Source organism: Geospiza fortis, unplaced genomic scaffold, assembly GCF_000277835.1.
Source record: "Geospiza fortis unplaced genomic scaffold, GeoFor_1.0 scaffold66, whole genome shotgun sequence".
In the NCBI taxonomy this organism is placed as follows: Eukaryota; Metazoa; Chordata; class Aves; order Passeriformes; family Thraupidae; genus Geospiza; species Geospiza fortis.
The window spans coordinates 941,137-964,921 of record NW_005054312.1 but is presented as its reverse complement, the minus strand read 5'-3'; the positions used below and the strand labels follow the sequence as shown (position 1 = coordinate 964,921).

General features: G+C 44.6%; 1 protein-coding gene across 2 annotated transcripts in view; it reads left to right on the top strand.

The window, feature by feature from the left end:
* Positions 1-706: 706 nt before the first annotated feature.
* MAPKBP1 (mitogen-activated protein kinase binding protein 1) overlaps positions 707-23,785 on the top strand; it is a 99,816-nt gene continuing 76,737 nt past the window's right edge. For both annotated transcript variants that reach the window (XM_014306391.2, XM_031055826.1), the window contains exon 1: positions 707-1,052. In XM_014306391.2, the coding sequence (XP_014161866.1) occupies positions 936-1,052 (117 nt within the window). In that variant the 5' untranslated portion in view covers positions 707-935. The remainder of the gene's footprint in view (positions 1,053-23,785) is intronic.

Here is a 23,785-nt window from a genome sequence, read left to right as displayed (position 1 = left end):
TGTGCTGGCTTGGACGTTTCTCTCTTCCTCTCTTCGCTTCTGTCTCCCCTTCTCTCTGTCTCTCTCTTTCTTCCCCCCGCCCCCATTTTGCACAGAAGCCTAGAGGATAATTCGCTGCGGGCTCTGACTGCATCCCTCTTCCCCTCGGGCCACCACCGGCTACTTCGGGAAAGGTGAAGGTGTTGGCCGGGGGTCTGTAATCCTTGGCAGCAGCTACAGTGCCTCCTTGATTCACTTTATAAATAGGGGTGGGGGGACGTGGAAACATCAAATGCCTTTATTATCTGGTATCACACATTATATAATTATGTGGACTTAAAGCAGAGATAGATTTGTGAGAGTTAAAAATTCCCCCGTGTGTATTCTCGGGGTTTTTCTGCGACTCGGTGTTTAATAGTCAAGTAAAGCATTGTGCTTTCCAGGCTGTGAAGCATAAGGTGGAATGGACATGTAAGGAGCTAAAGCAAGGGATGGGAATTTTTGTCTTTGTCATAAGATGATATTGAAGTGCAAAATCTAAATTTTGGATTTGGGATTTTGTGTAGATGTGTTAGTTGATACTAAATGGATGATAATTTTTGTGGAAACCTCTGAAAATAGTAATGCTGCCTCCATCCCTGTAAGTGCTTGCATTCATATTTCTTGCAAAGAATGAGACTAGAATTCAATTTAATGTGAATATCATATTGACTCATGGTGCATCTTTCAGTTTAGATTGCTGCTGATTTGATCCTCTGGAATCTGCAAAGGAAAGTCTGCCAGCCTCTGTGAATAGCTTTGCAGTGTAACAGGAGTGGAGTTCCTGAGCAGAATCACCGAGAGATATGTGAATGCGTGGGAGCCAAGCTGAGCACATCGGTGTTTCTGCATCGAACCTGGGCTCGTTCCCCAGGCACGGCCTGTGTGTGGGGTGAACACCTCCGTGGCACCTGGAGATGATGTCGGTCGAAGGGTCTACGATAACGAGTCGGATCAAAAATCTGCTTCGCTCCCCTTCCATTAAGCTGAGGAGAAGCAAGCCTGGGAACAAGCGAGAAGATATAGGCAGCAAGGTGAGTGCTGTGTGGTGCAGCAGCGTGCTTTAACTTTGTTGTCTAAGTTTTCATCTGTACTGATGATGCTGCTTTGGGAGACTTGGTATAACTATAGAGTGATGCAGAGGAACTAACTGATCCATGACTGGTCTGTCTTTTAGTTGGGATCTTTGCTGTGCTGCAGATCCTTCCCGAAGCTTGTGCCCCTCTTTTGAAGCATTCTTTTTGCTTGTGTGATATGAACCCAGACTGTATCAGAAAGCTTTTGGGATTTCCCACATGGTAGTGTGTGGAGTTGTTACAGATGGCTGACAGGAGAGATGCAGTGCTGCCTCTTCCTCCATGTTACCAGCTGCTAACCTGCGTTACTAGGAGCTGAGGATACAGAAACTCCTCTTGTGTGTAAGCAATTGCTCTCACCCTGCAAAGGAGAGTTCTGTGAGCATATGGGGAAGGGAAGGATGATATGAAAGATGTGAAACATGTCTTGAAGGTATCTGTTCAGATAGCATCTGTGTTCTACAGATTGGGATTTGCTTTCCTCTGTGTGCCTCAGACCTCCTTTCCTTGGGGTTATCTTCTGTTGGGTATAATTGGTTCTTAAAATCCATCATTCTTCTTGGTGTTTTGGAAAATTCCTGACAGGCACTCATTGACTGGGAATTGACTGGTGTCATGAGGAGAGGATGACTTAAGCCTGGCTTCAGGGAATGCAAGAGCTGGGTGGCATTGCCTTGTGCTGACAGCAGGTGCCTCTGAGTCAGGCCACCTTGTTCTGTCCCTACCACTGATTCACCTGTAACCCTGGGCAAATCACTCAGCCTTTGTGTAGCTCTCTGTCTCCATAAATAGAAAACTTAATCCCTCTCCTTTTGTGAAGACTTGCTAATAAATAAGAAATGCTTGTAATACACATCTGAAAAGTGTATTCATTGGTCTCAAAACAGTAATGCTTCAAAATTTCTCTCTTGAAGTGAAGAGTGTATATAAAATTCAGGGGAAGTAAATGACAATGTACCTAAAAGTGGTCTTTCCTCAGCATGACATCCTGTTCTCAGAACTCTGGTTCAGGTCAGAGTTTCCCTTAGATGGCTCTTTAATACCAGGGAACACAGTATTCTTCTCTTGCCAAGCAAGAGAAAAACCAGCCTGGCTTCCTCAAAGTTGTCTAGGGGAAAGTCCTTGGTGCTTGTGCTTGACCTCAGTGTGTGCATGTGCATGTATGTACATTTCATGCAGCCTGTGGAATGCCAGTGAAATGTGCTTTGTTGGTGTTTGTTGGTCTGTATTCTGCAGCAACTTCTACTGGAAGAGACAAAAGCCACTTGTACCCTCACATCTGGTGGGCATTTGATTTTGACTCTGTGGTCTGCACACTTCCTTTCAGGGCTGGGACCTGCTGCTACATACCCTGGGTATTCTGTGGTATATGCTTCATTTTGCTTTCCTTACATGTGCCTTTTGGGAGAGCTCCATTTTATCCTTCATGCTGTCTCCCAGTGTGCAGCCAGGGCTGTCTGAACCCCTGGGGAGGGATATAATGGATTCATTCTGCACCATCAAATTTGGGTTTCAGGGTTGGGTTTTTTCTATCTTATTAGTAAGAACCATTAATCAGTGAGGTGCAAAGGACCTGATGGGGAATTTGCTGGAAGAATGGGTTTGGCTGGCAGAATCAGTTTGGCATTATGAGGAGTTAGGTGCAGGTACTGGTTTCCTGAAGTGATCTGCTCTGAATTAGCTCAGATGAGTTAGGTCTGCCATCGGTGGGCCAGCTGGAGGGGCCAAGGTGAAAGGGAGTGAGCCCTTTATCGAAAATCTTACAAATGTTGGGTGTCTGTGGAGACACTCCCTCTGCTACATGGGTGCTGCTCTGCTTTCCGAGGTGAGAAGCAGTTCTGTTTTACTAAAATAGCAGAAACAGTTTTCAGTCTGCTATTTGGCGTGTGTAAAAATCCCTGGGACTAATGGTGACCATCATACACATCATTCCTGAAGGATCTTTTCTGACCAGCAGGAAGGAGTCTTTGAGGCATCTTTGTCTCTTGGACTTTGAGAAATAACTGCTCCAAGAACTGTATGAAACTGGTCAGGTGGATGCATGGAAGGGCCGATGAAGTTGGTCATCTCAGCTGGACGCGGCTTGGTTACATAGGATGGAGCTGGACTGTTGCCCTAAATTAATGCCTGGAAGATGATATTGTGCTTTGCATATGCAGATGTAGGTGAAGACCCAGCCCACAACAGTCTTTTGAGTCCCTCAACTTTTAATTGCAACCAGGTGCTCGATTTAAGGTGGACTAGCACCCTCAGTGGCACTGCTTAAACTTCTATGAACTGTGATGATTTGTGTTTTTTCCCTCTAGTGGGAAGTGTCCCAGCTTTTTCCTAAAGAACCCTTTGGGCGTGTGAGGCTTGCCAGGCTCTCAGTGGTTAGGGCCAGACTCCTTGGGCAGTTTGTCATGCTGAAGAGAAGGCCTGTGAAATTGCCTCCTTTCAGTGAAGCAGCCGTGTACTGCTGGGCTGGCCGTGGGCAGTCTGTGGGAGGCTGGCTCTGCAGAGACCTGTTTGTGCATTGCTGTGGAAGGGGGAGTGTGGGTAAGGAGGGATATTTTGCATGATGGCGGTGCAGGACATGCAGTGTGTTACTTGGGATCTGTACAAGAAAGAACTTGTTTTGTGACTTCCACTAGGACTAATTTCTTGCTGTAATTAATGCATGGTTTTACTGTAGAGCTCCAGGAGATCTCTACAGAAGTAAAACTAGGGAGCCGATAGATAATCATGGACATTTAAAAAAAGGAAAACAGGGGGAAGGAATGGGAGCTCTAGGTAAAGCTTGTTGAGAAATGGGATGTAGTGTTTGGTTTTGTTACTGCTTTTTGAAAACAGCTTTTTTTTAGTGGGAGTCCTGATTTTTGTTGCTGCCTGACTAGTTTTGTGGTTAGACGTCTCCTTTTTTTGTGTGTGTCTTCTCATGTCCACAGCTTGAATCCACTTTTGCTGTGCTCTCCAGATCTCTACTTTTTGTGTTGAACCAATATAGACCTAGAGTACCGTGACTTAACTCTAAGGCTTGTTGACTGTTGGGATTTGTAATGTATTGGTGTGGCGGTTGGAAGCTAAAATTTCCTCAGATAAGTTGACTGGCCTGCATTCAATTTCTAGAGGATTACTAGCCCTGCCAGAAATCCAGCCGTGCATCTGGTCACTGCTTGTGATTCCAGTAGGCACACGGGGTTAAAAGCTGGGCACTAAGTGCCTTTGAATCACCCTGCACAACAGCACCATCACGACAGAGGGGAACCTCAGGCCTGACCCATCTCCCATTGTTAAAACGTCCTGGTTGCTGTAGTACCCTGCTCACAGAAGTCATGTACCTAAGCAAGTACAGTTCCTGCAGGGGTTGTTTGTATTGTTGAGCTCTACACGTGTAAACAAAAACTTATTTTTAACTGATGTAGCAGTGCCTGTTTCAGGGGGGAGGGTGTGTGCGAGCGTCCTTAGTCAAATCAGATTGCGAATGTCAATGTAGAAACAAATTGCTACAAAACCTGCTACAGGCTTTCCCTGAAACAGGAAGCCAGTGAATCAAAGAAACACATTTGGAATTTGCTACTGTTTTCTTTGATCTCTGCTATTTTTTCTAAGCCAGAAATATTTCAAGTTGTCTGTTTAAAAGTGCATTGACTAAAACCTGAATTCCTCAGCAGGAAGTCATTCAGCAGAGAGCTGTTGTGTTGTGGTCTCTCCCCTCTCCAAGTGGCATGCAGCTGGAGTGCCTGTTCCTGCCCCATGATGCTGAGTTGGAATGGGTGGCTCTGCAAAACCTTCTTGAGAGCTTTTGTTCTGAAAATGAGCCCTGACTAAGTTGCTCCTAGTGGGACAGGGTTTCCTGTCCTCCTTTGGTGAGGCATGGTCTGTTCTTACTGCCAGCCAGTAGAAACAAGTACTTCTGTGTACTTCTGTGTCCTGCCAGTGAGCTTGCACAGATTTAAGAGGAAAGCAGATCCATGGAAGCTTCAGACTCCTCATATCTTGTCATTCCCAACAAAGTTCTCGAGCTTCTTAATCCCCTGAGATCTCAGCAGGGACCACAGGCTGTCTTGGACACAGGAGACTGGAGTCATGTTTCTGGCCTGACTGTAGCTTCCTGCCTTCAGCATACAGTCCTTTTTGTTTGAAAATATCGTGGCTTCCAGCATGAATTGTGTCAGACCACTGCTGGTCTTAACTGGATCAGCTGAGATTTGCTGAACCTGAGCTGTAACAGAACCAAAAACCAGACAAGTTTGGTTCACTTATACAAATGCACCAAAAATCATCACCTCTTATTAAATCACTTCAGGTGCAGCTGAGGCTTGTTCCAGGGTGGGAATCTTTGTAAGTCTTTGGAAACTTGGTCCTGCAGCAGCAGAACCTGCTGGGTTTGCAGGGAGCTGGTTGTGGGGCTGAGCAACCTGACTGTGAGGGTGAGGTAGGGAGCAGCCTGTCTGATGGTGACATAAGCTTTTCTTTTGGCAGGATTTGGAGGGGTCTTCTACTTTCGCTTTCGAGGAGCTAGTCAGTGCAGTATTGCCCCATTCATGCTTTTCATTTCACTGCAGTCTGAGCAGTGCTCAGCCCATCTCTGGGAACAGTGCAGCCAGAAGCGCAGCTGAGGGAATGCCTGTAACCTTGGTCAGGATGTCTGCTACTGTGCCTGTTCTGCTTCAGCATCCATGAATATTGCTTGACCCCAGGTTGTAGCTGGGGATCTCTCTCACAGCTCTGCACTGCTCAGTCTAAATGCAGCCAATTGCTTCAACAGCTTAGGGCCTGCTGTTCAGACATAGAAGGGATTTCATGTCTGACTCTGGTCAGGCTTATAACAGTGTCCCTTAAAGCACAGGACAAAGGCTGATTGGGTTCTCCATAGCCAGACCTGCATTTCAGTGGCATGTCTGTATCTGTAGATAGTGTCTGTGGAACAAGTGAGAGTGTCATAGCTCAGGGGTTGAATGCTTCCTTGCTTGGTTCCCTGCTCTGGTCCCCCCTATTCCATCCTTGCATATGTAGTGCTCAGGGTGCCTCTGTGTTTGTGAATAGTTTAACACACAGCATTTTCTTCTTCCAGTCTGTGAATGAGATGCCTTGTTCTGAAAATACAGAGTGATCTCGCTAGCTCCCTCGGTATAAACATGAGTGTTAAATGTGACTTACATTCACAGAGCATATCAAAGCCAGAGTTTTTCTGTTGGTGAACTACAGTGCCAGTTGACTTTGGGTCTTGAAGTATAATGGATATAAAAGAATTCAACATATTTGGTCTTGTAGCCTGCAGTTGTATCCATAAAACACTGTGATACTTTTTGCCAATCTTGAGGCAAGATTGCTGGCAAGATCCATTCTTCTAGCCACCCCTAAGTCACGTGCTGTCTTGACTGTGAAAGACAGCAGGAAGATGTCTCCATGGCAGGGGGAGCATGATGAGGTGCTGGAGTGAAGTCAGCATGAGTAACACAAACCAGGTCATTTGCCTCATGGGTTTTAATTGTTCTTGCTTCCTGTGGATGGTCATACATTGCTTACCTGGATAACCTTTCAGGGCTGCTGTGGTCCTGCCTTGAATGTTGTTCTTCACCTCCTTCAGATGAGCTGGGCCCTCTGAGAGGGCGCACGGGACTTGGCTAACCTGGCTGGGAAGGCTCATAAGCAGGTTTCACACTGCTGTCCCTGCTGTGCTGGGTGAGCTGTGCACAGAATCCCCCCCTTTTGTCCATGGGCTGTGAAGTGTGTAGTGTTTGCCAAAGACCTGGCTGGGATAGTAAGATGGCAGAGATCAGGGCTGTTCAGAGGCGTTGCAGGTGGTACATTTGCTGCTTGCTAGTCAGAGCTGTTGTTCGCTGTGGTGCTGAGGGGGCTGGTGGAGAAAGGCATCCTTGGACACCGTGGAAAGAGACCTCCTTCAGAGTGTACCATCTGTTTCACTAGCTGCATGCTTAGCTCTCCCTGTGGTGTATCACCTCACGTGTTTCAGAAGGGCAGAACAATTGAAGTGTTGGTTGGGAGTCAGACCAGCCTGGGCCAATATTTGATTTTCCATCATCAAGGATCTGTAAGCACCTGTGAAATGACTTGTATATTATTTTACTGTCCTCTGTGTCTAGTGGAAAGTAACTACAGGGTACCACCTCCATTTCTGACTGAGAAAGTGGTGGTCAGCATTTTGATGACTTGGAAAATTGAAGTAGTTATTTTGTTTCCTGTTGATCTTCAGGTCTTGGGGAGAAGTTGCTTGATTAGCCTTGGTACAATTTTCTCTGTGAGTGAAAGCAAACAACATATACTAGCTACTCTTTGGCTTTTTTCAAAGGTTTTGATGTTCGGTGCCAGGAATGGTGCTTACATAGAACTCCAACAGTGCTTAGGCCTGACATTAATGCTGAGTGATCCCAGCTAAGGACTGAATAATTAACTATCACCAAGCCCAGTTTCAGTTACTTCAGGCTTGTGTTTGTGCCTGACATACCTGCCTCCGCATAGCTGGAAGTTTCTGAGGGCTCTGGTATGTGCACAGCAGGGTTGCGGCACGCTCGCTGCTCTGGATCCCAGCTCCAGATGTGGGCTGGTCCCTGTGCCTGAAACCCTGCAGGCTCTGCTGAGGCTGTACCCACCAAAGGGTGGCTACTGCAATTTGGAAAACCCTCCTACTATTTCCCTTCACCCACAGGGCTGCTTATCCTTGCCCTGAGCATGTTTGTGTTGTGCAAAGGAAAATGCAACTGAGTCCTGCAGCTGTTGTAATCAGCTGTGCTGTGTGATCTGTATTCAAAATTATCAATGCAAAGGTGACTCGTTGCTAGTATTTGTATGACCACAGACTGCAGGAGCATCCCATCTCTCAACCTCGCTTTGATGAGCACTGGACAGATGGGATAAAGTAGACCCAGACCAGAGGAGCTTCAGGTTTAAAAAACTAAAGGGATTGAGGGAATGGGACATGCTTTTTCTGTACAGATATGGTTCCAAACTCCCACAGGAAGTCTGAGGCAGACCTAGAAACTGAATCTTGATCCTCTAAGGCCAAGTCGTGGCCTTAGTCACAAAGCCCAGCCTCTTGGAGATTACCAGGGATGTTTCTCATCTCTCCCATGTGAGGGGAACTTGTGTTCATTTAAGATTATTTGCTTAAAAGTTTGCAAACTGTGCTGTTGTAGATGCTGACTTGGTCCTATTGTCGCTAATGATTTTAGTAGCTCTGGTGATGATGACTTTCCAACAAGCTCAAGCAGATTAAGCACTATAAGAATTAGGGCTGTGGAAACCCCAGTAAGCCTTGTAAATTTGCTAGTGTCCCAGGAGACCAGTACTGTTGTTAGTTACTGTGAGGAAACGGATTGAAAATAGTACTGTAGAGGACTATGAACTGCTGGTGTATTCAGAGTTTCCAAGTCAATAGCAATAAAAGTCAGACCTGCTTGTTCTCCCAAATACAGTATTAAAATTCACAGTTGGTCAAGATAGCTAATGTGATATAACAGCTAATATGAGATTCCTTACCCAATGAAATTTTAACAATGGCATTCCTTCCTTACAGTGGTGCTTCTTTAATTTCTGCATCTTTCTGACACTTTGCACAGTTAGTCTGAAATTTCCCCCATTGTGAACTTGAGAGACACTTTTCTCAGGAAAAAAGGTAGATTATCTGAGGTTGCATCATAGTAGAGTCATAACATTAACAAATGTCTTGAGAGCAGGCAGATCAAGGAGTTTCTGAAAGGACAAAACAGCTATAAGCCAGTGCCCATGGATTCAAGGATATAGAGTTGTAAAGCTTTCTGCTCCTGTTTTTTCTCCCAAAGTAGGCACTGTGAAAAGCAGTGCTGCCTCTGCAGAAGCCCTTCCCTACTGAGAGACAGGCCCAGCACAGGGCAGCTGTTTGAAGTGCCAGTATTGAAGTGGTAGCTACCTCTCCTGTGCTCAGAGTGGTAGCCTTTGAGATCTCCCAAGGGCTTTGAAATTGGCTGCTTACTTTTGAGTAGCACATAAGGGGCTGCTTGCCTTTGAAGTCTTGTTTCTACTAGGGATACTTTCATTTACAAAAAGAAAAAAAAAAGCACCATTGCTCAGGCTAGTCTTTGCACCAAAGGAACTTGAGTTCGTTGCACAGTCCCTAATGCAATCTAGATGCTGGAGATGCTGCTGAAACATTGAATAAGACTGAGGGTGAAAGAAGTGTCTGCAAGACCTGCCTACTTATTTGGTGGTAGGTCTTGGTGTTTAGAACTTGCTGTGCTCTGTGCTTTGGCCATGGCCATGGTGTGACTGGAACCATGAGGGGATAGGGATGGTGTCAGAGGTATGCTGAGGGGGCATGAGTGTCAGGGTGTACTTGTACTTTCTAGCACTTGCCTGTGCTAGAAAGAATTAGCAAGCTGAGATCCAAAACCAAGCGGTCTTTATGGTAACACAGTATCAAAAGAGTCTATTGAATGATCCTGTCCCACACAGAAACAGGCTATATCAGTGAGAGGACTTCTTTCTGCCAGTTATGTTTCATCAATACTAGTCTTTTCTGTGAGAGCTTTGTGTGGGCTAAGACTGATGTTTTTCATGCTCTTAACCAGTGCTTCTTTGCTACTGAATTATATAAAGGTAGAGTGAACCTTGAAATAGAGCTCTGTAATTTTCTTTTAAAATGAAGTTAAAAGTTTTTGGGTTCTGTGCTCTGCTCTTCAGACTGTCTCTGAGCCTCTTCTTTCCCTCAGTGTAAAACAGACAGGATACTTTTCCACTTTCTGCAAAGTGTCCCAGCGTCCAGGGCTTTAAAACAGCTGCATAACTCCTTGTGTTTGGCTTATCTCCCAGTGTTGAACTAGATATAGTGGTTCTGAGCACAGTTGTTTCAAGCCTGCTTTGAGGGTGTCATCCTTCTTGAGCAGCTGGGTCCAAAAGCATTGCTGACTGTAAACTAGAACTGACAAATTTGGGATCTGCTTTTTCTGCTTAAGCCCATCTTGTCCCAACTCATCTAGTTTTCTTGAACTGAATCATGGCTAGATAGGCTTTAGATATGGTTCCGTGTACCTTTCCAAACTATGAGGGCTGGCTGGAGAGTGTTTGCCCGGTGTGTGCCTCAAACTCTGCTATGGGAGTGGTGGTTGAGTGGAATGGATACAAGATGACAGAAAGTGTTCTTAATGAAATGCATGAAAAAATATTTCTGAGTCTGTGGTAGGCCTCAATGAATGTGGCTGTTTCTAGAAGCCTGAGCAGCTTTTGAGGCTGGAATTGGGATTCTACTGTCCTCTGCACCAGGAAGATAATCTTCCTCCCTGATAATCCGTGGTTTGTGCTGCCTGTCTCTGCAGGCTTCCCGAGCTAAGCTGTTGAGATGTATTAACATGCAATCAGCAGAGTGAATAGCTGGTGCTGGGGGAGGATGAGGGTGAGGTGCTCTGGGTGAGAGGCAGCTTCCTTCAGCTTCCTTGCCACTGCCTGCTTTGGCTGTAACTTCTGAGAGAACAGGTCTCCTGCATCACTGTTGTGGTAAGTGGGTTATGGACACTTGCTTTGTGAAGTTCTCAGCCCATTTTCTGTAGCAGGCTGCAAATAAGCTTTTTTATGTCCGAGGCCTGCAAAAAATACTTTTCTGATGGAGGCATCAGTGGAAAAATGAGTGTGGTGCTGGGGGAGAAGGTGCAGTGCCTGGACTATCTCTGCTGTGTGTCAAAGCTGCTCCAGGCCCTTGGAATGAACATCTCTGCCCAGGAGTGTCAGTGTGTAAACACAGCTGTTAATAAAATGGCCAGAGGGCTGATTAATGAATTTCTACATGGCCTGCTGGAGCGGGGGTGAGAACCAGTGGGCCATGCAGCACCCAGGCCACAAGTGCATGGCCTGGTCTGCCTGCCTGCTGGCAGCTTCATGGCTTCTGCCCTGGCTTCTTCCATGTGCTGCAGCCTCCTGTGGCCGTGGACATGCTGTGATGTGCTTGGGAAGGGGCACTCTGACCCTGCCTATGGCTCTGTGGGTATCTGGTGCCTGGGGAGGGCTCTGCACTGTCTGGGGCCTGTGGCCCTTGGTAAGCCTACAAAGCTTAGTTTAAACATATGTTTGGGAAAAGGAGACAGCCAAGCTCCCAGTCTATAATATAATAACCCTCTATAATATGCTCAGAGTCTGTGTTGTTCCAGACAGTGCCTGGATCTTCATGGTGTAACTCTGGTGACCAAAGTTCTAGGCTGACCAGCAAGGCTGGGAAAGGCCACCAGGTTGCTGTGTGTAGTAACATTGCCCTCCATGGTAAGGGATATGGTGCACTGGGCAGCTTTGCATTTCTGCCAGGGAAACTGAATTGCCTTGTTAGTTTTGAAAAATCTGCCTCTTTGGTGAAAGAGAAGTTTTTTACAGGGCACCTGGGGACCTCTGAGGTTACCAGGGGTTGAGAAATACTGCTTGCTGTGAACGTTCATGTGATGTTTCCCTGGGAAGAGTGCTTGTTGCAATAAGGCATTTAGTTTTGCTGTCAGTATTTTTCAGAGGTTTAAAACAATTGGGAACACTCATCACCTACTGCCTAAAGGTTTGTTGGCAAGCAAAATAATCTCTTTCGTTCTGCTCCTAGTTTTTTCTGGCACTTAGGGCCTGTTGTACTGGGAAGAGCAACCCGGCCCTCCTTAGCTGGCAGCCCTGGCTGAGGAGAGGAGGAGGCTGTGCAGAGTACTATAACGGTCCAGACAGAGATGAGCTGGTATTCCTGCCCTGGGTTGTGGGGAGGGGAGTTGGGGGCCTGAAACATATTTGTGTAGCATTTGGGATTAGTTGAGTTGAAGAGCTCTCCTACTGAGGAGATGGCAGAACTATAAATCGTCAGTGATCTCTGTAGCTGCAGAAGCAGTTAGGACAGAAAGAAGGGCTTAGAAACAAAATCCATCATAGAATGTCAAAGTGGGTGGTTTCCCTTGCTGGGGAGAGGGTCTTGTCTCTGGACAGCAGAGAGAATGCTGCCTGTGCACTGCAGCCATCTCTCTGGAAGAAGAATTTGCTTCCAGGTCTGCTGCCTGTGTTTTGTCCCATGTCCTGTTCTCCCACTCTCTACTGTGATTTCATTTAGATGCTTTTCTCAGATCCCCAGAAAGGAAAGTACTGTAAAGAGCTGCCAAGCAGCATTTTGCCTTGTAGAGTGTACTTAAACGCTGAGGCCTGGTTGGATGATGGTATGATTATGTTTCTATTTTTCTGTGTGTATGTTTAATATGAAGACCATACTCTGTTCTGGTTGAGTGTATGTTACTTTTCTTAGTGTGTCTGTTTGTACTGTAACTTGCAGCCTGATCCTTTCCCCTGCTTATAAAGTGACAGTGGTATTATGTTGCAGCTGTAATGTACACAGTCTTACACAACTCTTGTAGTGTTTTTAGAGTTGTGATGACCTTGAAAGGTTTAAAAGAAAACTGAATGCAAACTCTGGCACCATTCCTGTGGGTGCTTCAGCATGTGCTTAACTTTGTGTGGTGAGGTAGTATGAGTGTGAGTGGTTCGTTTTACCCAATGGATGTAAAGATAAGTGTCTCTCTCTGTGGCTGATTGCAAGATCAGTCTCTTCATTTAATGCACGTAACTGTATCTGTGTGCATGCCTTATATGTATATCATGCAGTTGTCTTCATCATGTTTTGACCAGCTCAGCTGCACTTTGTCCAATAATCCATATTTCCTGAATGTGTTGCTTACCAGTCCTGTGAAACATGGAATAGAGACTGGTTCTCTTTTCCTGTTTCACATCCTCTAAATAAGCAGTTGACCAGAGAAATTCCATTTTTATTTCCCCCCTGAAATTGGTTTCCCTTTTTCTCCCCATCTAGAAGGTCTTTGACAGAGTGAGAGAGCCTCCTGTGATCTAAGCAAGATGCTAACCTTGCATGTTCAGGAAGGGCAGTTCCATCCCTAAAGTTACAAACAGGTTTATGCAGGATAAAGCTAGGTTATTTATACCCCAGGAGAAGAGACGCCTGTCTCTCCAGAGGCCTGAGATGGTGGTCATTAACTTTTCCACTTCCCATAACCAAAGGTGCTGTGCCTTTTTAGATACTTGTGAAGTGTTGATTATGCTTTTCTCGTCTTTAAAGCTCAGTCCCATTGGGTTCAGGCAAAAGAAAGGCAAGCTTTTTTTAAAAACATGTTAATCACATATCTGTCCCCCCGTCCACCCTCACAGTATTTAGCTGTTGCAGAGGAAAATGTGATGAAAGGTTGTTTTTATGTGTGTTGGGAAGACTGACAGGACTGTATTTGAAGCCTGTGAGAGGGACAGTCTGGTGAAAGGCATGGTAATTATCTCCTCTTGCTTTTTTTGCATATGGGCTGCTGTTTGCAGCTTGGCTCACCTGAGGTCATGTCAAAGCCTAGGCTCAACACTGGCATCAGTAACCTGTGAGCTTTCTAGCAAGTGTCTTCCTTGTCTAGGTGTCACTGAGACCCCTGCAACCAGTGCTGAGGTAAACACCCTTCAGGTGCTGGGACAGGGCTCCTGCTCCTTGTCATTCTTGTTTCTTTTCAGTGTGTGAGCTTATGGGTACTGGATTCAAGTCAGATTCATCAAAATATAGTAGCACTGCTGGCATTTTCAGTAGAGGGTTTGCAAATAGAGCTGTGCACATGTAACTATCTTCTGTTTGTCCACTCTTAAGTTTACAAAATGCAAGTGGATACTGGCAGATGCTCTGTGTATTGCATGTCTGCCCTTATGCTGGCCCACACCCATGTCACCTCCATGTGGTATCTTGGCAGTCAGACACTGTATCTTGATGTGACAAGAGCTGGCTGTTAACTTACAGCTATAAATCTGTTGGGGCTACAGTGGAAGTCTGTCAGTGCTGTGCAGGTGGTAACTGGCTTATTTAGCTTCTGGGTGGATAATATTTAATTTTTTTTTCCTATCATGGTTTGTATTTCTGCAGTTGTAGAGCCTGTTCTGGTTACAGTGGATCAGCAGTTAACAGAGTTTATGGGACATTGTTTCCAATTGCTGTGGTCTAAACATATGTACACCAGCATTGAGTTACTTCTGCCTGGAAATAAGCCACAGAGCTATATATATAATAGGTTTGAACTGGTGCAGTAATGTTGTTGGTATAAATAGAAGAAAGTGGTAGACTCAGGGCTTCCTTTCCTTACAGCTGATTCAAGAAGACTTTCCAGATACTCTATCTCCAGTGGAAAAGGCTGTGGAAGGTGGCTGAAAGCAACAACAAAATGCCATATGGCATGCCTTCAGGGAAGAGCATAAGTACTTGGGTCTGGAGCGATTGCTCGGCTCTTTTCTCTTGTGGTGAAACATCTGCCCGAAATCCCGGGATTTAGTTTCAACAACCTGGTGGCCCAACACCACAGAGTTTGGTCTGTGACAATTGTAGTTTTTTCTGACTCCAGAACTGTTGCTGAGTTTTCTCGAACTGTCAGACTTTTTCCTCCTCAAACTGTTAGGTAGTGTGGTACTTGTGGACCTGCCTTGATCATCATGATGTCGCAAATGGTAGGGAGCAGTATTTTGGAGTGGCATCATTTGTGCTTTCACAGGTGCATTGGGATGCTGCTATCATCTTTTGAACCATGGGGAGTATGCATAGGACTTCTCCCAGGCAGTGCTTGGGAACATAACTCTTGCAATTTAAAAGTAGCTTTCTGGTTCTTTGTCGAGATTGTTTAGTGCGAGTATTTGCTCTGTCAGCTTGGCTGCTGTGGCAGATTGTGCCAATTTCTGTGGTCCTTTCTGTCACTAATAGATTTGTGTCTCACCTAAAGGAAATGTAGGAAATTACCTCTGTAGAAATAGCAGAAAGTACTGATAAGCACTGAGCAGTTTTAGTCTTTGCTTGTGGATGATATTAATTCCATTTTAAACTCTAAATACTTCTTTTGTCTTTGGCTAATTTTTAAACAGAAACAGTAACACAGTATTGTCTCCTAAGTGCTCTATTGCAGGAATCAACCTGCAGACATGTTTGCAGGTCTTTCCTTAAACAGGCTGATGTAATTAGAAGAGAGACAAGACAGTGTACGTGTGGGAATGTTTTTGGGTTTCAGTGCTCCAACAAACAATTCTACAGTCATTTCTTTCTGCATTTTTGTTTAAGAGTGCAAATCATCAGCTGTGTTCATTCAGCTCTGACAGGCCATCAGCTCTGTTTCATCCAACACCTCTTCTCTGGTCAATGATGAGAATTGCAGCCTGGATTCATGCAGGAGCCAGTTCTGGTGCAGGGATGACAGCAAAACTTGTATCCAGCAGTTGCCCACTACCTCTCTGCCAGTGCACCACAGCAGGGAGTGGACACAAGCTGCATAGAAGCTTTACAGCTCTCTTTTCACTGGAGAAAAATACAGTTTGACCGGGATTAGCATGGTGGTCCAGCACAAATGTCAGTCAATAGGGATGTTCCGTCATGGGCTGCTTTGCTCTTCAAGTGTTTGCCTGGTTATTATCTCCCTTGTTTAAACTGCAGAAATGTACTTGGTTCAGGTATTTCTGAACTACATGTGTCAGTCAAAGTTATTTCTTTTCCAGACAGACTCTGCTAAATGCTTCTAAGTAGGTGAATGTGTCTAAAGCTATTTACCAGAAAATTAGGAGGGTTGCGCCCCTCCTAATTATGGAAGACTGGAGTTCCATAATCTCTACTTTTGCATTCTGCTTTTTGCAACAGCAATTTTTGCTAAGAACTAAGAATGTTAAAGCAGCAGTGCTTTGTCAAGTGTTGAAGCAACAAGAGTTGGTTGTGCCCTGGATCTAGGGCTTTCTGAATTTCTAAACAAGAGCAGTAAAGAAATGGTGGTTAGTGCAAAGGTTTGCTTTCTTGAAATGTGACAGAAACCACATGGTAACAAAACCAAGGGTTTTTAAAAGTACGTGGATAAAAATTGTTTCCTCTGAGTATGGTGTTACTTCCTCAGTTCTCACATTTGGTAATTCTACCAGTTACCCATGTTCTTGAACCTAAATGCAAGTTAGAGGAGACTTCTTTTCCTGAGCTATTTCCTCTTTTACGGTTTTAAGGGACTTAGATGACTTTTTTTTTCTGTTAAGTCACTTTAACAGCTACTCAAATATGTCATCTTATCTTGGACTACTGTACCCCTTGTTTACAGACTTTGTTTCCCTCAGGAAAACAAACTGAAAAGGTCGTTGGGGAAAATCACAGGAAGAAGTGATTTAGGGGCACAGTAAGTGAAGAATGAAAGCAAGTTGAATGAATGACTTAATGAGTTTGTTTAGGATCACTTTGTAGTTACCTTTATAACCTTTTGTCTCTCTGTGGTTTATTGTCTAGTGGTGATTTAGTCTGTGTGTGTGTGTGCACACGCAAAAGTGTGGGGATCGATGGTGTTTCTTGCTGCTGTCTTAGAGGAAGAGCATTCAGGTCTTTGGGATGCTGGGTCTATGTCATAAAACTTGTAAGAAATTTGGACTATTTGGAAAAGACTAAACTGAGTTCTGCATCTGCTGTGACTGTTGGATGATGATTACTTCTCCTGAAGCACCACTTTGCATCTTTGCAGCAGAAAGATGGCTCAGTGGTGTGTACCTGGATGAGCACATACGGGTTTGCTGGAGTTGTCTGTGCTGGTGACTGAGCAGCAGTGGCACGTGACAGGGACACCATGTTACAGCTGAAGGGCTTTCCTCTGTACTGGAACAGGAGGGGAAATGGCAGCAGGGTTGTTGGGGAGATGATGAAAGTCAGTGCTTGTGCTGCTCTCTTCAGTTTGCTTTCTCAATCTTTGGCCGATGTTCCTCTGTATCAATTCCCCTGAGGGATGTGGTCTCCTTTCTGGCTGACAGGACAAATATCTTGGGTGCTCAATATGCATATTGATGGACAGATGTGAAGAGCTTCTTAATTCCAGGACTCACGAAGGGCAAGATTCTGATAAAGTCTATTCTGTAAGAAGCTTATTCTTTGGGGCAGAGGGCAGGGAAGAGTGCAGAAAGGGATTGCCTAGTGCTGGGCAGTGAGTCTTGGCAGGGCGCAGGCAGGAAGCTTGAATGTCGCCTCCTGTACATACTGATTGCCTTGAGCAAAGGAGAGAATTCTCTTATGCTTTCTTTTGATTAATTTTTAAGCTTTCTTTAAAAATACTGTCCTTGGCCTCAAGCAGGAGAGAAGTACAGGAGTGGTGCAGCGTGATCTACGCAGTAGATAGCTGCTGAAATTTATGAGGGAGTAAGATTATTCCCAGTTCTGTTGCTAATTTGTTGCATGTTCAAGACATTTAACCTCAGTGCTTGTGTGGTATTGCCACCTAGTCCTATTATACTTGGTTGTAGATTGCCAGATGTGTAAGAGTACATGCTGCTGCCTGCTGTGAGTACAGGAGGGCTTTGTGTTTGTTGGGACTTCTTGAAAGTACTGTGAAACTAATAATAAATAGTTCAGACAATGTTTAGGGAAAAATGGAATACTAATCTCTTTACCTCCTGCCTCTTTCCATAGGGATGTTATCTGTGTGATAGATGCTTTGCTCTTACCCTGTCCTTCCTGTTGTATTTATTCCCATCTTAGCATCTTTTAAATTGCTGATAAGTAATTTTTTTAACATAATTTAAATCAGCTTACAACAAAACCATTTTCTCATTCCCTGAGGATTCAAGTATGTGCTTTCCCCCATAACATCACTGAAATCTTAGGGAGATGCATGCATGGGAGGACAAGGTGTCTTATCCTGGAGCAGTTCAGGAGTTACAGGCAACATCCTTCAGGTGACAGGAGAGGTGATCTCTGAGATACTTGCTCTGTGGAAGGAATCTGGGCATGAAAAGCTGGGGCTTTTACATACAGAGTCTCTTTAAGACACTACTTACAGTCTCTTTAAGACTTCCTACAGCTATGCTCTTCTCTAGAAGGCGTAGTGCTTTTATGACAATGTGAAGTGGGTAAGGTAGGGATGAGATATGGCAGTTGAAGACTTTTAGGGCAGAATGGCAGTGTAAATCACTGGTGAAGGATGAAAATTAATTGATTTGGCATGGGGTCATGGGTGAATAAAGAAATTACAAACAAATTATGTGTGTTGCCTCAGGCAGGCTGATCAAAAGGCTTTTTTTCATCCTGCGTAGCTCTGTGTGTTTCTACTCTTGGACTCAAGATGAACCAGAGTTCCCCCCCAAGCCTTGTCAAACAGTTCACAGATCCGTTTATACCAAAAATAAGCCCCAGAGAAGAAATTAAGGGGAAGGAGATTGTAACATGATGCTTTTCTTGAAGTGCTGAGATGTGGATTTCCTTCTGTGGCTCCCCTCAGCAGGGTTGACTGTGGGGAAGACGTTCTGCTACCTCTCTTTCTTCCCAGTGTCCAAGTTTAGCTTGAATGTATGTGTTGTTTATAGAGTTCAGCAGTAGGTGATTTAGGAGGGAGTCCTTGCCATGGCAGTATCAGTGTTAGCAGTGTTGTGTTATGACCCCTATGTTTGACTGCTTCAGAATCAGGAATTATGTGGTGCTGCTACGGTTTCCTTGGAGCGTATGCCCGAGAAACTGTGGACTTTTAACTGTTGCCTGTTTGCATTTAGGAGCAGGCTCAGCTCAGGGCTGGGACCAAGAGGAGGGACTTCAGCAAAGCCACAGAGGGAGCAACCTTACCAGCCTGTGCCCATATTCCTATTTGGCTCTTTTTCTTGTCTGTTGCTTTTTGTGAGTGCTAAAGCCTGGGCAAAACAGAGGGGAAGGAGCCTTTCCTATCTGGGAAGTGATGATTAATGATGATGAACAGTGACCCTTATGCTGAGAGAACCGTTTGTTCCTGCTTGATTTCAAACCCTTATATGAGTAACTGAAACTCTGCCCAAGGGAGCTATATTGTTTTGGTTTTTGGTTGGGTTTTTTTTTTTTCTGCTATGTCTTCTCACTGAAGCACTTTCTTTGCCTATATTCCGGGCCCCGTGCATGGATTTGGAGGAGACCAGATTGCCAGAAAGTGAGATTGCCAGAAAGTCAGAAGTTGCTTCCGCTGATCTCCAGTGTTGCAAGTTTGCATTTGTACCTAAAACTTGTATAGGTAGTTCTTGATGCAGGGGAAGGTGAATTGGCTTCATCTTCTACTACAAAGAAAAAAAATCACTGGACAAATTGCCCTTTACTTTCTTTATTCACCCATGACCCCATGCCAAATATATATAGGAGGGCAAAAGCATACCCTATGTAAAGTCTGGTATCTTGTCTGCTCTCTTTCCTTACGAAAAAGTAATGCACATTTGCGAAGTGGAAAAATCTGGTTCTTGTGAAGGAGTGATCCTGCAGAATTCCAGGTCCCAAGAGCTCAAGGAAGGGTTTCTTTGAAGCCTGCCCACACAGAGGTGTCTCTGTTATGTTCAATGGGGCTTAACTGCCTGTGGAGCTGGTCCGATTGACTCCATGTGCAGATGCTTAGTCTGGAACAAATCAGGACTGACTCTTTATGTACCAGGAATACCTGTAGCCTGTTTGATGTCACTTTTTCTTTTTGCATTCATTTCATGCATTCATTGTACAGTCTTCACAAACTTTGCTTATACCAACAAAAAAGAATTTTCCACATCAAAGTCACAATAGCATCATGACAACACTGACAATGGTGGACAATTTACACACATTTTTCCCTGTCCCTTCACCACACTTGTATCTCTGAAGCTCAGATTTTCTGAAAGTTTTGTCAAATCTCATTAAAGTCTGAGATGGTGTTGCTTTTACAGTGAGAATGATGACTGAATGGTAGAAGGAGGAGAAACTGCTGCTTGTCTTGCCTTTGGCTGGAGTTGGTAAGGTTACGTGGACCTCTCCTCATCCCTGCAATATTTAGGAAGAAATTGAGCTTAATGTGCGGGTGGGGAAGAGAAAATTGGTGGTCCAGGCTGTTGTTAAATGAAGAAACAGAAGATTATTGAATGATGGCTAGGTTGTGCTGTAGAAGCTGGTAGGAAATTAATCCTCTACATGTCCTGTTTCAGGCTGCAGGAACACTTGCAGGTGTGTTCTGTTCTAAGTTCCCTCACTATGGTTGCTGGTAGAGGTGCTTTTAATAGCCTCCCACCCACTCCCTGGGGCTGTGCAATGGTATTTATGGCCTGCCTGGGACTGCCTTCCTTCAGGTGTATGAAGAAGAAGGCAGAGTGCAGATTCAGCACGTAGCCCCCGACAGCTGGGGCTGATGGGTCAGGAATGCAGCCCTGACAGCTGGAATTGGACTGAAGGCAGCCAGCCCGGTGAGGAGGCCAGGAGGGGAGAGCAGGCAAGAGAAGCTCTGTGGAGAGATGGACAAATGCACACACACTGTGGAAAGACAGCCTGTGGAGACCCTGGGTTGCTTGTGTTCTGTTTCTCCCACCTTCATCCCTGATTTGTTCTGTTTGTCCAAATGTCTGGATAATTTTTAATAAATGTGTGCACACCCCAGTTGCAACCCCTGTGCCACACACCTGGCAGAGCCATTAGAGCTGAGGCTCAGCACTTCCATTGGAATACCCCCATCCCACCTCTGCTTTTATGCAGGTTTATAAATGTAATGTAATGCTCCCCGTAACTCAGTGATTCAAAACCTTTCAGCAAGTCAGTTTCTGCTCTTGCCACTCTTGTGCCAAGGAGTGCCATTCATAACTTGTGTTGTAAGAGATTGTTCCCTGATGATCTTAATGTGGTTATCTTGAAATCAAATTGCATCAAATTGGCAACTGCTTGTGTCATACTATGATGGTCTGGTCAGGTGTTTTTCTGTTTTGTTTTGTGTTTTTTTTTCCTCTTTCACTTTATTTTTTTAAATTGGTTAATTGTGAGGGCTTGCTCATAGTTCTCAATCCTTTTTCCCACGGATACTGCCTTTAAACTGGGTATTGGCTGGAAACACCTTAAATATCAGAACATATCTGTGTAGTGGATTGCATGAAACCAGTTTCATGGTCTGGCAGTAGTTCCTGGAGGGTCAATTGGGCAGTTGGTGTGGGTGTGCAATGGTGGCAGTGGGCAAGGCTTAGGAAGCTTTCAGCAAGAGAAATGGAGACTGCTCTGTCAGCCAGAGACCTCCTGAATGGGTTGTGTGTTGGAGCTTGGCTTGCTACTGTTGCCTTCTGCAGGTGGAATATTTTCAGTCTCCAGGCTTATCAAGACATTACTCTTTCCTAGCACTGGTTGCTGAAGGAAGGAAGACTGGCTGGAGAAGGAGAGGATAAAAAAACCTCTTAAAAATATAAAATACTTACATGTAAAAGAAATTTAGAAGTGCATATTCTGTATTCATATACAAAAGCAGGGGAGCACATTGGTTAGGTGAGGGGCAGAAACTAACTATGGAGCTGAGTAGTTTTGTTGTTTGTGTGCTTTTGTAAGTCAAAGACCTCCTGCAGTTAATTCTATCCACCCATCTTCAGCCCTTCCCCTGCCAGACCAACAATAAAAACCCTAACTCCCCCCCTCCAAAAAAAAAATCAGGCAGGGGAACCTGGTCCAAAGCCAGAACTTTGCATGTTAAGCTGAAGTGCAAAATGACTATTTCACAGCTGTGTTATAAAGCCCTGAAATGAAGGCTTTGCAGTGGAAATGCTGACAGCCCCTTAAGTAGAACAGTATGCTGTAATTAGTGCTCTGTGTTTTATGTGCCAAACGAAGCTCAGCAGAACTAAATGTAAAACTTCAAGCCTTTGTTTTTCTGCAGCAGTAACAGGCCATCAGACAGTGTGTTCAGACGATGGATTAGTGCCTACAACGTGTGCACTGCTCCCTGGAGGTTGGACGTGCTTTTTTGCGGTGGGGCTCAGGGGCAGCAGCAGGGATATACAAACAGGGCCAGCTGTGAGATTTGGCGCTCTGTATTGAATTTCACTTATGTAAGATAGACAGCTTTCTTAAATGCTGACGCTGACAATGTACAGCTACATTTTCAGCATTTTCACGTATTGCATGCCAGAGTGCATTGATACAACTTTGCTGTGTAGCAGCATGGAAAACATGTTGGAGTGCATGCAGAGGTGCTGAAAACTCTGGGAGCAGAATGTAGAGAGACAGACATGCAAACAACGGTGCTATTGTGAAACTCAAGCCAGATGTTGGAGCTCCCTGTGTCAGTGTATTGGACCAAAGAGAGTTGGGGTCTCAAGACTGGGGTCTCAGGTTGATCAGTAAAGGCTTTTTTTTTTCTTTTTTCTTTTTTTCTTTTTTTTCTTTTTTTTTTTTTTAATAAGACAATAGCCCAGAGGATTATGTAGCCGCTTCCCCCCCCCCCCCTCCTTGTTACTTAGTTACAACTGATTAAGTGCTAGGGAAGGCTTTTCGAAGTAGCCCTCATGGGTCGTGTATCTCAGGGATTTCTGTGTCCTTTGCTTTTTCAGGAGCCCGTGCCTTTGCACATGCATTATTAATATGCCTATTTTCAAGCAGGAGAGGGATGAGGGCAGGCACATTGTGCAGTGGATGGTAGATGAACTCTGATGGATGTTGTCTTGTCATGCTGACTCTATGCCGCCACTTAATTAAATGGCTTTGAGTGTTAACTGTGTTATACATAGGCCCATGGGAAGGCTTTTAAAATAGAACTTGTCTGCTTGTGGACATTTACTGAAGTAGCCATTCTGGAGTGGATTGAAATAGCTGTGCTGCAAGAACTCTCTCTGAGGATGCTCTTGATCATAAAAATTCACAATGGCATGGAGAGAAAGGGGCACGTTGAAATCAAACTACTAATTCAAGAATAGGATTTCCCATTCTATAGGGCAGCATACAGGACAGAATGGGGATATGTTTCCAAATGCAAAGCAGCAGCAGGTCTTACCTGTGACCTTGTTGATCAGGGTGACCTCTTTGTCGTTCTCTGTAAAGGATCTTAGATGTCAGAAAGGCAGATTGAGAGTAAGGGAAAAAATGGAAAACAAAACAGACTGTATTATCCTGCTCTGTAAACACTTGCTGTGGCCATGCCTGGAAAGCTCCATGTGGTCTTGGTGTTTGCCCTTTTTCTCAGGAAGAATGTAGGGAACATAGAAGGGGCTTCACAGAAGAGCTGATAAAGGATATGAAATGTCTATCAGAAGAGCCATAAAGTGACTTCAAGAAGACTCTTGTACTTGGAACACAGATGACTTGAGATGATAGTATAGCTCCTTACAAAATCACGAACCACCTGACGGTGATGGATAGGGACTGACTGTTCACTGTCTATTCCCATACAAAGATTGAGGCATGTCAAATAAAACTATTAGAAGCGAGGTTAAAAAAAAAAGACAGATGGTTCATCTTGCAATATACCAGACTGGTGGAGTTCCTTGCCAAAAGATGTGATGAATGCTAAGCTTTTATAGACAAAGTGGATATGCTCATGGTGGAGAACTCTACTGAAATAAGTTAAAAATGGAGAATATCTATGTTGAGACTGGAAGTCTGACAGGATGTGAGAAAGAATCAAATTTGTTTTCCTTGATCTTAACCTTTATCCATACATTTCTTTATACCATTCTTTCTGACTTTCCTCCTTTGCATTTGGCTGCAAATGGAAAAAGAAACCAGGAGTAGAGATTGGTCTCTGATCCAAGGTGGCTGATCTCCTGAAGTCTGAAACAGACATATCTGCTTGCTGGACATGGTTTTCTCAGGCTGTAGACTCCTGTTAAAGCTGTAGGTACTGGAGTGTGTGGGCAGCCCTGTACAGTAACATCAGTTGTCTCCACTTGGTTGTCATTTTGAGCACTGGAGAGTAACACAGATCCTTTCAAATACTTTGCTTTTTTTTGTTTCCATGCTTAAATAAATT